At 38.5% G+C, this 12136-nt stretch overlaps 1 protein-coding gene across 1 annotated transcript in view; it reads left to right on the forward strand.

Annotated features, from left to right (window-relative positions):
• The first annotated feature begins 1830 nt into the window (after positions 1 to 1830).
• SEMA3A (semaphorin 3A) overlaps positions 1831 to 12136 on the forward strand; it is a 196404-nt gene continuing 186098 nt past the window's right edge. The window contains exon 1 of the mRNA XM_077807879.1: positions 1831 to 2068. Within this exon, the coding sequence (XP_077664005.1) occupies positions 1831 to 2068 (238 nt within the window). The remainder of the gene's footprint in view (positions 2069 to 12136) is intronic.

Here is a 12136-nt window from a genome sequence, read left to right on the forward strand (position 1 = left end):
AGTGTGGGAATGACCAAAATCAACATTATTTTTGGATTTTATTTTCTTTACAATGCCACTGATCAGTAGAATTGCTGAATCTGGCAGATACAGTGCCCTTGGATTAACGAAGTAAACTCAGGAGGAAGAAAAATTTGTTAAAGAGGGATAGAAAAAAAACTTTTTTTCCCTGTGGCAAATGTTAAGCAGTGAAACCAGTGTTGACAGAATGTTTAGGTCTAGTTTACAACAGTATTAAGCCCTTTTTTTTAAGGGTTTAATTTTTTAATTAGAATAAAAAACATCTGCAGCTTTTCAAATATGTACTTCTGTTTGAAGCTCAGAATAGAGTAAACCTTATATCCTAAAAAGTGAATTTGTACCTGCTTGTAGGTATAGAAAACTGATGTTGTATTCTATTGGGGCCAGATTATATGCTTTTACATTGACTTTAGTGGCACTATTTATATGATTAATTATTCACCAATGTGAGTAAGAGAGTCATAATTTGACCCTTAGCTTCTACTGTCCTAAAATATCTGTCAATCTTTTCATTCTGGAAAACTTTTAAAACAAAATAGATGGAAATACTAAACTGCTTGGACAACATGCTTGTTTAGTAAAAGTTGACTTCCTATGCTTACTTGAATGTCCGACGATTCTGCATGGCTGGGAGACTCTGGTAATCCTTCAAGCACTGAAAACGGAGTGTATGTGTGTGTGTGTGTGTGTGTAGGGGTGGGGCAGGTTTGTGTTTGTATTTACAGTTTTCCTTAACACTTAGCAGACACTGGGGTCTTCCTGCAGTCTTTCTTCACTCTTTATGATGGGGGGGGGGGGCGAACCAACTTCATTAATGAGTTTCACATAATTATTTAAAAAACAAAAAACAAAACAATACCAGAGTGTCCAAGCAATTGGAAGGTTGTGAACATCTTAAATTTATAAGAATTCTTTGGAGAATTCCCCAGTATAATTTACAAGCCCCGCTGGACCTATACATGTCTTGAACTGACTGTTGAAGTGAGCTTTACTAGGAATTTCTTTTGCTGGATTGGGTTGGGGGGGAGGGTAAAGGAACTTTTCCTAACAAGGCTTTAAAAGCTTCAGTGGTAAAGTTATGTTGATGGAAGTCTTCCCTACTTGTTCACTGATAGCAAGTCACACAGGATTACACTGTGGGCAGGAGATGTTATTTATGTGGGTGGCAATATTCAGGGTTTATTTTTTTGCAGCGGGTGTTTTTTATTCAAAATAGTCAAATCAAATCAAATCCCCAACTGGCTATAAAATCGCTTGTGCCTTTGGAGGTGAATTTATAGCTCCGTGCCTTTCAGGAGCTTGGTGGAGGTTTCTCTTCCCTCCTCTCCTCTCTGCCTAGATGTTTTTTGCATGTGTCGTGTGACAGCAGGGGAAGGGGAGTGGGTTGTGCTTTTCTCTTCTCCCATTGTCAGCTAGTGTAAGAGCGTGTTGGGAAAAACCTGTCTGCGGGATCCTGTGTCATCTCCCGTACATGTGCACAGGAAAAGTCAATGCTGCTCGCTGCGCCGCTCTGTTTCCCTTTCATTCTTGCTTGCGCTGAAGCAGGGAGCAGGATTAGCTCGTGGCACTGGCTATCAGAGGAGCGTAGATAAAAGGCACTGCTCGTTCAGCGCCCCCGCTGCAGCCCTTGTTATTGTTTCCTCCTTCCCCACAACAGTTGTGCCTCATTATCCACTGTCTGGCTCAATTTTTGTGCCCGTGTGTGTACTGGAAGGGGCTTGAAGTTTTCCCTGCTCCACCGACTGTGGCAGAAGAAGGAGAGATGTTCTATAGCGTGGCCATGAGGGCTTGATTGTTCTGCGTTTATGAATGAAACTGACCTCAATCACCTGTTACCTCCAGTTTCTAGATTGTTTGAAGTTCTGCGGCTGTACCCTACAGGACCGAGGGCACCGAGACGCCGATATACAAGGACCCTACAATATCGTCGGCAGCATGAGCTGGCTGAATAGGATTGCACTGCTTTTCTTGGGAGTATTACTATCAGAAGGAGTGAACTGCCAGCATGTGAAGAATAACGTGCCAAGACTCAAATTATCCTATAAAGGTAAGTCTGTTGTTGTCTTTTATTTCCTCTCTCCCTCGCTCTCTTTTCTTAGGATCTGTTCCTATTTTTCCTGCTTTTTCTTATCGTTAAAAATGGAGATGTGTGTTAGAGAAAATATTTTCAAACACTTTAAAAAAACGTTTTAAATTCAATACCACTCAATTTAAATGCAGACAAAGAAGAGTTAATTACATTTGCAGGCAAAGATCCTAGAATATGCTGATTTTTGTAAGAATATTGAATTATTTCATAGGACTTTACTCTTTCAAAATGATTAGACATCTTTGACCACCCAATTAATCTTTATGCTGCTCTGGGCATGTTGTACAGCTACAATCGAGTATTTATCTAGTTCAAACACGATGGAATAGAAGGAGATTTATGTTGGGTTTTTTTATGCATGAAGTGGTTAAATCTCAGTCATGAATATTCAGTTTGTACAGATCTGACAATCAGATGCCTCACATAAGCAGTAGATGGTGGGTTTGCCAAGAAAGTATAAACTGAAAGGAACAGATCAGCTCCAGAAAAAGGAATAATGTACTAGATCTTCAATGCAATGCTATTTTTTTCTTAAATGAAATTATATCATACATACTTTGAGTATATTTCAGTAATCCTTACAGAGAATGTGTTATTAAGGGAAGATAACTGTGAGATTACTCTTACCTTTGGGAATTTGCATAGCATTAGACACAATGCATTGTCAGTAATTAACTTTAGTAAAATTATTGCTATTATTAAAATTCAGGACTCTGAAGAACCAGGTATACCCTCTCCCTTATCATTGCAGGACATTTCATTACAGATTCTATATATGTACATTGTAGGGAGAAAAAATAAAAGCTGGACAGTATACAAATGGGATAGAAGATTAAACTATAAGAGCTAGGTATTATTATTACTAAAAGAGGTTTCCACCCCTAAAAGTTGACTTTTTATAATCCCAGATGATTTAAGACGGGGAGATGGGGGAAAGTACCTTCAGTTCAAAATGTGTGTGTGGGTGTTGGGGGGAAGAAGTGTCCCATTTCTACAATGGAAAAAAGTGAACATGTGTGTTTGTGGTCATAGATGTCAATCTCTGTCCGCTGTATAGTCTATATATCTCATGCCAGGAGAAAAATGTTCTCTACTTTTTGCATAACAGGGAGAATCTGTCTTTCTGGTGGCACAAGTGTGAAGAAAGAAACATCTAAATGATTCCAGGCAGTCGTGATTTTCACACTTTAAACCAGAAAATTAAACACCTATAAAACTTGGATGTGTTCTGACTTCATTGTGAAATAAATGAATGTGCATATTTTAAAAAGAATGTGTGTTTGTGTAAGCAGCACTTTATATATGAAAAGAAAACTTTATGTGTCACTTTGTGTCACTTTGTTTTTTGTGAGAAAATTATTTTATATTGAATAAATGCAAATTGATTATTTTAAATAATTTAATCTGAGAAACAACCTGATGCATGTGCCATGTTATAAAACTCTTTAAATACCATTTTAATTGTTTGTGATCTAACTTCCAAACTTTAATGGCCCTACTGTAAAACTCAATTAAATTATTATATCAGAGCTTAACTTCGAGTGTTGCTTAAAAGTGCTCCATTAAAGTGTTTAATGGCTAATTAATAATTGTTTGCTATTTTTCACCCCATTAAAGTTTATTGAGGGCTCAATTCTGGCATTCATACTAACGCTGAATCTTCTCATTGAAATCAGTGGGACTAGCTGTGCAAAAAAGTGCTATTGTGGTTTGAGGAAGGCAGAATCTGGCCCATCATTTGTATCCATTGATACTATATCCAAACTATAACCAGCATTGCAACACTTGATTATTCTGGTGGCTGGTTGTTTTTAACTTCTGTTTCTGCTGGGAACAAGAATCTAATTCTCACCGTTTTTTATTTAATAAACACCAGCTTCTAGGGCAAAGTGTTTCACAATAGTAACTCGGGAAACTGATAGACTCCTTAGTACTGTTTGTGTAGTTGACTGAACAAGCTGTTAAAATGAAATGATTGCAAGACAATGAGAACTCCAGTCCTACAAAACACTTAAGGGCATGCTTAATTTTAAGCATGTGCAAAATAAGAGCTGTATCCTGCATGGTGCTGAGCACATTAGCCCAGTCTACCAAAACAAGCATGTGCTTAACTTTAAATGTTTGGGTAGTCCTACTGACTGCATAGGTCTACTAGCATGCTTACAATTGAGTACAGGCTTAAGAGTTCTGCTGGATTGTGGCCAAAGTGTTCAGCATCTTGCAGGGTGGACCCATACTTTCGAGTTATTATAAAATAGAGAAAAGTAAGACTTAATCAGCTGGTGTTTTTCAGCTAATTATCCTTCTGATAAATTGTCGGGTGGATAAATAGGCACAGTGCTTTGTGAGTATGCTGCTTTAAGAGTTGTGCATAGTGAAAATATACTTTGTGGGCAATGAATGAATGTATTACATATCAATGTGGATCTTGTGAAGATACCATAGGCCATTTTCTTACTAGTGGGACTAATGGGTATTAAAACTACTAACAATTAGGAAAAATAACACCCCACTCCTCCAATTACCTAGCAGTTCTATTTCTGCATTGAGAGCCTGGCAGTTTAGTAAAATAAACTGTGAAATGAATGAGAACATGCAGGGTAAAAAAGAATGTGTCAAACAATTTTTCTTCTGTTGTTTTACTCGCAGTCGTGTTTTTGTTTTTGAATGTACAATTGATTTTTGCCTAAGCAAATGCCTTGTAGCCAGTTGTCATTGTTTTGTTTCTAAAGAACAATAGGGATTTATTTTAGCTTCTTGTTTTTTCTGACTAATTAGATGTCAAACATAGTTAAAACATGCAGGCATTTGGCTTAAAAATTTCCAAAGTGATTCATGAAGGGTTAAATCCCTGCCAACCTTAATTTCCTATGGTCACTTGTTTTCAAAGGTCCACTATTAGCTCTGTCATTTCTCAGGTTGCCAGATAGACATTTCAGTGAACTCCCATTCTTATTTTCTCTTGACTTCCCATCGCTCAGTCTCACAGTAGATTAGAAGTATCATATCAAGCACATTTTGTGTAGGGTAAGGGAGGGAGTCCATGTAATAAATATGTTATAAATTGGGCCACCTTTATGGAAGAGGGACCAAAAAGATGCTTTCAGGTTCATTCCAGAAGTGACATATTAGAAAAATGGGGTCTCTTGGCTTTGTAGCAGTCAGATTTGGGCAATTCACTGGGGGAAGCAAATATGGGGTGAACAGAGATGACATCCGTTCTCTATTGAAGTCAATACTCGCAAAACTCACATTGACTTCAGTAGAAGTCAGGATTTCTCAAACACTCAGATCTCAAACACTGACATTTCACGTAGGTCCATAAATAGTAAGAAATCTAGCCCAAACAATATGTCTTTCCAATTCTTTTCATTGACTTTTGTGGGCTTTGGATCATGTCCTAAATATGGGGAAAAAATTAGCTTAAAACTATTGCAGGTTAAACTGATCCCCACCACCTCCACCTCCCTTCTGTAGCTTTTAAAGGCTGCATCTGGTGAAATAACAAAAAAAATTTAATCTCCAAGATGCAAAGAAAGCCTCTAATAAAACAACTGTTAAACGGTGAGGAAATAACATGTTCTTAAAGTTTCTTTTTATCCCAATGACTTGTGTTTCAATGAATAATGTAATGAGCTCTACTGTGTTATTAGGTTGTAGGTTCTATTCAGAAAGCATCTATTATATATTGAGTTCTCTGTGTGATGGTGATGAAGTTGTGAGTGCAAAGTTTAAAACAATAAATAGTCTTAGCTCCACAAGGATTTTTCCTTTCTTTCCTTCCCGTATTTTCCATCTGTTCCATCTCTCTCTTTTTCTTTTATGCAGTGAACCAACAGTATAAACAAATGCTAGATCTAGCTACAAGAAGTTTTGTTTTTGTTTTTAATAAAAAGAATGCTCATTAAAATACCTTGTTTCACAAAGCTCTTCCCAAGGCAACTCTGATTTTTGTCATGAGTAAATCTTGTGAACTCAAAGTTTCTCATATCCATCTGTCTCATCGCATTTGTTTATTGAAAATTTATAAATCCTCTAAGTATGTTTGGTAAAAGTACATGTGTGATTCTTTTTTTTTAATTGTTGCTCAATTGGATGCACGTTACTTAAGAATAAGTAACTGGAAAAAGATTGCATGTAGATTCAGTTGTACTACTCCCTGGTTTCCATTCAAGCCATAGTAAAAATAGATATTTTGCCTAAAATTGGAATGAAAATAAGAGCTGCCTCCAGACTCTGTGTATGATCAATCTACAAATGTGCAAGAATTTCATCCACTCTTTTATAGACAAGTAGCACTACCTGGGTACACATGAGTCTACGTATGATATTTAATTGGTAAGGTAGCTTATCAACTTGTCCTACTGGCACTTGATAACATGCAGGTGGTTTTTTTTTCTACCCAATTCTTCAGCCAGCCACATAATCCCAAAACAAAAAACAAATTAAAACAAAAATCAGAGAGCATTTTAGTAAGAGCATTAATAATATACAGGGCCTGATTGGAGACATGTCTCTTATCACTTAATGTCACAGTTTGTCTCAAAACTCAAGATACCCATTTAAAGGGTCTTATAATTAAATTACTTTATGCATATAGCCGCTTCTCTGAAAACCTCTTTTCACACTCATTGTGAAGAAGATAAGGGAACTGAGAACTTGGAAAGAGGAGCAGGGAGGTAGGAAAAACAAGTGTTTATGGACATAGGCAAGGACTTGTAAGATTCTCCAGGCCCCATTCTCAGTAAATAGCAAAAAGGTCTATAGTTTAGGCTCCTTTTATGACTATATCTATTTGGCACAGGAGTTGGAAGTACAGGACTTAGATGCAGTCACAAAATTTTCAGGTAGCCTTGGTCCTGATCTTGGAGTATTTTACAGTAGCTTTGGTGCTGATTTCACTAACGTTAGTTGACCATGATCCCCAAGAAGGCCAGATACCAGATAAGAATTGTCAAAACAGAACAGAGGCCCACTCTGACACTGGAGAGAGGGGAAGCTGGTGTAGAGACTAGTTAAAATGCTTTACGTCAGCTGAGATCTTGCCTGTGAAACCTGCCTGTTTAGGGGAATTCTCAGCTGGCCATTTAGGACAAAAGATGCAAAGTGACCAGAACAAGGAGGAAGAGAACCTGGCCCTACATTTTTATTTTATAGTCCCAATTTTCCCATTAAATGCTAGTAAGAAAAGTGTGATTTCTGAATTACAAAATTCTCCCTTTCTTAGAAGGCTTACTATGTCCATGTAACTCGGCCTGCTATACAGTTTTTTGTTCATAAAAGGTGCTGGGTTGATAGTAATGTAAACTGTGGTCTTCTCTTTGTCTATGGAGCAGCTTACCTTTGCTGCTTGTTGCATTATACTTAAAGCCCTGATCCAGCAAAGAATTTAATCAGATCAATGGTCCCATTGAACTCAGTGGGACTACTCACATCATGATTAAATCTAGTATTCGTTTCAGTGCTTTGCTGGATTGGGACTTAGATGCATCTCTGAGTGCTTGGGACATGTTTAAGTACATGTTGGTACCACAACACATGACCAAAAAAAAAAGTTTAAAATAGGGAACCTAGCATGTACAGGTTATTCCAGTGTTCATGGTCTACTAACGCCTATCCATTATTACACACTATATAGTATATGAATACATGGAATTATATCTGAGAGGAAATCACTAATTACTCCTATTTTTGACTTTCCTAAAAGAAGATGTGTTTTTCAGGTTTCATTTAATATATTGCCATACTCTGTTCCCTTCACTGTGGTTTTGGTTTGACTACGTCCTTAAAATGATCACTGATGATTTAACATGCAACCTCTTCTGCAGTTGGTGTTAGAGAGTCTTCTTTCTATTTGTCTTTTCTGGGCTGCAGGCTCACCCTTTATTGCTCTCATGTACATCCCTGAAAAAATTGTAATGGAAGCAATAATCATGTAAAGATGAACCAATGTTTTGAATAGTTCCCATATCAGCCAGAGTCTGACTTGACCTCGATTCAATCTGAAGCAAAATAAGATCTCTACCTGAGGCAGTCCCTGAGTGAGGGAGATGAAAACAAATCCCTGTAAGTGATGTCAAGGACTGTGACATTCTACTTCCAAGTTTCAAAGTTTAAAAAGGGTAAAATCATTTTCAGGATCCCACATGCTTATTTTTAAACTAGTGCACGTAGTGGACGGTGGCAGCTCGAGGTCAGAATTGTAGATGAGGCTCTGTAATTTGCCTTAGTGCGCTTATTAATTAAGGTCATTTGTGGATGTTCCCTTCAGTGCTCTGCTGTGGCTGGTGGGCTATTCAGCAAATTCCTTCTACTGTAGCATTAAAGCCCCTTCTGGAATGTGCACATGTACACTGTGCAGTCACAGGGGCCTGCCCTATGGAGCCTTCATGTGGGCTAGCTCTTCTTGTCCAGTAACAGCTGTGAATGGTGAGCATAACTGTCATGATGGTAAATTCACTTTTCTTTTCCTACGTCTTTTGAGTAGTGCAGAACCCCATTGCCCGCCAGTGAAAGAGCCAGAAGGGAGCTCTCCTCAGCTGCGGAGACCACGAACATTTTTAAAAGTGCCGTAGGCTCCTTCACCACTCGAAAGTGCTCCCTGTTACATCTCTCTCTCTCTCTCTCTCTCTCATTAACGTTATTGTACTTTGACTCTCAAGTAGGTGAACCTCATGGAGCTGGAGTTGGGCTTGGATTTGTTATAGTTATGCCTCTCGATAGCACTTACAAGTTTAGCCATCTTCTTCTTGTTATCCTTATTATTTACTATTATTACTTTATAGTACAGTCGCACTCAGGATGAGCTAGGTGCTGCCCAGATGAAGATAGAGGAGAGGGTATCTCAATCCTTGCCATGAAGAGTTACAATGCAGTGGACCTTTTTCACTTGCTTTCAGTTTTAATGGTTGCACGTTTTTGTTTTCACTGAGTCGCCTCTAGCGAGTGTTGCCTTAACTTTTAACATCAGTCTTCTTAGTATGTAATGTAACTTTTGGCCCAGTTGTTACCATATACTATGCAAGTTTGGCACACACAAGGCACTGGCATTTTTACCTCCCAGAGTATGACATGCTTCTTAGGAAGACAGTACCATTACATACTTTCCATGTACTTCCATAGGAGCAGATTCTGATCTCATTTACACTTGTCTAAGGCCCCAATTTGGGAAAGCATCCCTATTCATGAAAGTGCTTAAGTACATGGTTAAGTTCCACTGATTAAAGTTAAGTTTGCGATTAAATGCTTTTCTGAATCTCAAGTAACTCTTCTGAAGTCAATTGAGTTAGTCTGGATTTACACTGCAGTTACTGACATCAGAATTTGGCCCAGAAAAGGAAATATACAGTATCATTAAGTTCAGCATTTTCTTAAATACTTTACTCCGGTTCACCCCTCCTGTATCTACCTTCATAGCACAAGCAAGTTCTTCCAAACCCAATTACACCCACTGGTGGCGACTGGCTGCGGCTGCAGATCCTTTCTTAATAGTTTCATAGCTTTAAATAGGCTGATTCTAAATCAGGTTTGTTACCCTGTGTCAATTACCTAAGTCTTCTAATTGAAATGGCATATATTACTTTTAGTTTTTAAATATTTCCATGACCCAGTTTCATATAATGTGGCTTGCACATAAGTATGCATATGCATCTCTGCAAATCTATGGAAATATGCAGATCCTGGACCTGATTCTCCTCTCACTTATCTTGGTATAGTTACATTGACTTTATTGGAGTCACTCCAAATTTACACTAGTGGAATAAGAGCAGAATTAGACCCTGATTTCAGATTAATTCTGAATATTCCAAATGATAAAACTTTGAGTGATCCTTTTCCCACCCTGACATTTACATGTTTTCTATGTGTTAAAATCACCTGCAGCGGTCTCTGAAATGTGTGGGCACCATTCTGCTGTGCGTCATCTCTGTTTTTCATCCTTTGGTGTTTGATAGCCAAATACTAAACAGTCAAAAGTGTTTGCCATTCCTCTAATGCTTCAGAATTGTTTGGCATTTGTTGGGCTGCTTGCTTATCTCTCCAGCTAAATGTTATAGGAACTGTATAACCGAGCAGTCAAATAACATTCCCTTCCTTTATAAATATTTTTGTGCAAACTTGGATCTTTCAGAGAACAGTCTGAGGAATGGTGCAGTTCTTTGCTTTGTATCTACTGTGCAAGCACATGAAAAAGAAAGTCCTCTTTTGCTATTTTCTAATGAAGTAAAGACCATATTGGCTTCTATGTGCCATCCTAGCTTCTATGGAAGCTTCTGCATGATGTGGGGAAATGATTCCAATAACATGGTGAGGTTCATTTAGCTACCAAGGGGAAGGGTTCACAGCCCTGGGGAGATTGAAAACGGGTGCAGCCTGCAAACGTTTGAGATCCAGACCAGGCTTGGGGAAAGTGGAGTACAACCCCCTGGATCACAGAGGCTATGTCTCTACTATGAGCACTACAGCTACACTGTTGTGGTGCTTTACCGTAGACACTTCCTAAAGTAATGGAAGGGATCTTTCCACTAGTGTAGTAAATCCACCCCCTCAAGAGGCAGTAGTTTGGTCAATAGAAGAATTCGTCTGTCGACCTCACAGTATTCATCACCAGGACTTTGAGAGAAGAGATGAGCCACGGTCTTATCTTCCGTGCTGCCTTCTTTTGACCTCTCTTACTCCCCTCAGCTTGAGGACGTGAAAAGGGAGCACCAAGATCATTGTTTGGAAGAGTCTCCATGGCATAAACAGATATTAAATGAACTCCTGAACTACCTGCAAAAATGTCTTTTCTCCCAGAAAAGTGAATTCCAGAGTTTCTGTTCTTCCAAGAAATGCCAGAGTCCATCTGCCAAGAGTCTATGTGCATCAAGAGAAACATGTAGGAGGGGAGCATAAAGTGATTTTAAAGAGCTCCTGTTCACACTGGCCGAAATGTCCTAATCATCAGCAGGATATTGTTTCCAGCATTATAGCTATGCAGCTTGTGCCAGTACAGATCCCAACTGTCAATATTGCTATTATAGCATCTTTCCTGGGGTCTTTGTCTTCTGGTCGTCACAATGGACTCCTAGCTGAAATCTGGCATACAGGATTTGCTCTCTGGAGAAAAGAAAAAGAGAAAAATATTTTTGGTCTTTTTTAAAAGGGTCTCTTTTAGAAAGTACATTATGAAGCTAAAATATAAGTGTATTATATCTTTAAAACATTTTCCTTACCTGCAGCTTAGATCATTACAACTAAAATGATCGTAAACACCTAATGTTACTTTTCAGCTTGATGCTGGTTGTTTCATATATTTAAAGAGTTCTGTCAACGCTTTTCACATGATGTCCAAAGGTATGTGGTCTGTTCACCTGAGCATGGAATTCCTGAGTGCAAAATCCTTGTCTGCTATTGACTCACTGTGTGGTCTTCTAGCTATTGCACTTTGATCCCCACTACAGTAACATCTCCCAGTCTTTGACGTTTTTTCCTCACAACACCCCTGTGTGTAAGGGAAGTGATATTATCCCCACTTTACAGATTGGAAACTGAGGCATAGGGAAACTGAGTGACGTACTCCAAGTCTCACATTTAGCCTGTGGTAAAACAGGGGTGAGAACACCCATCTCCAGTATCCCCGGCTCACACCCTAGCTACTGAACCATATTTTTTCTTTTGGTTTTGGGCCTCAGTTTCATCATCTGTAAAGTGGCGCTAGTGTCGGGAGATGTTGGTTAGAGCAAAAGTCTTGCCACGCTTACTCACATTGAATAGTATCTTATTCTCAGACTAGTCCTATAAATTTGCACATTCATATTTCAGCCAGGAGTCATTTTTTTTATGCTCATCATACAAAGAGCTGAAAAAGGTGCTTATTGTAACATTATTGCAGCTGAGTACTGAGATGGCACCACTTAAGTTGCTATCATACTGGAAATATCTCACTGATCATTTGGATATTTCAGCTAATGCAGACAGGAACTCTCTAACCTTTTTCAGATACCCTTGTACATTTTGATCTCAACATATGCAGTAAATGTTCGGAGT

This window comes from Eretmochelys imbricata, chromosome 1 (genome assembly GCF_965152235.1).
Source record: "Eretmochelys imbricata isolate rEreImb1 chromosome 1, rEreImb1.hap1, whole genome shotgun sequence".
Taxonomy (NCBI): Eukaryota; Metazoa; Chordata; order Testudines; family Cheloniidae; genus Eretmochelys; species Eretmochelys imbricata.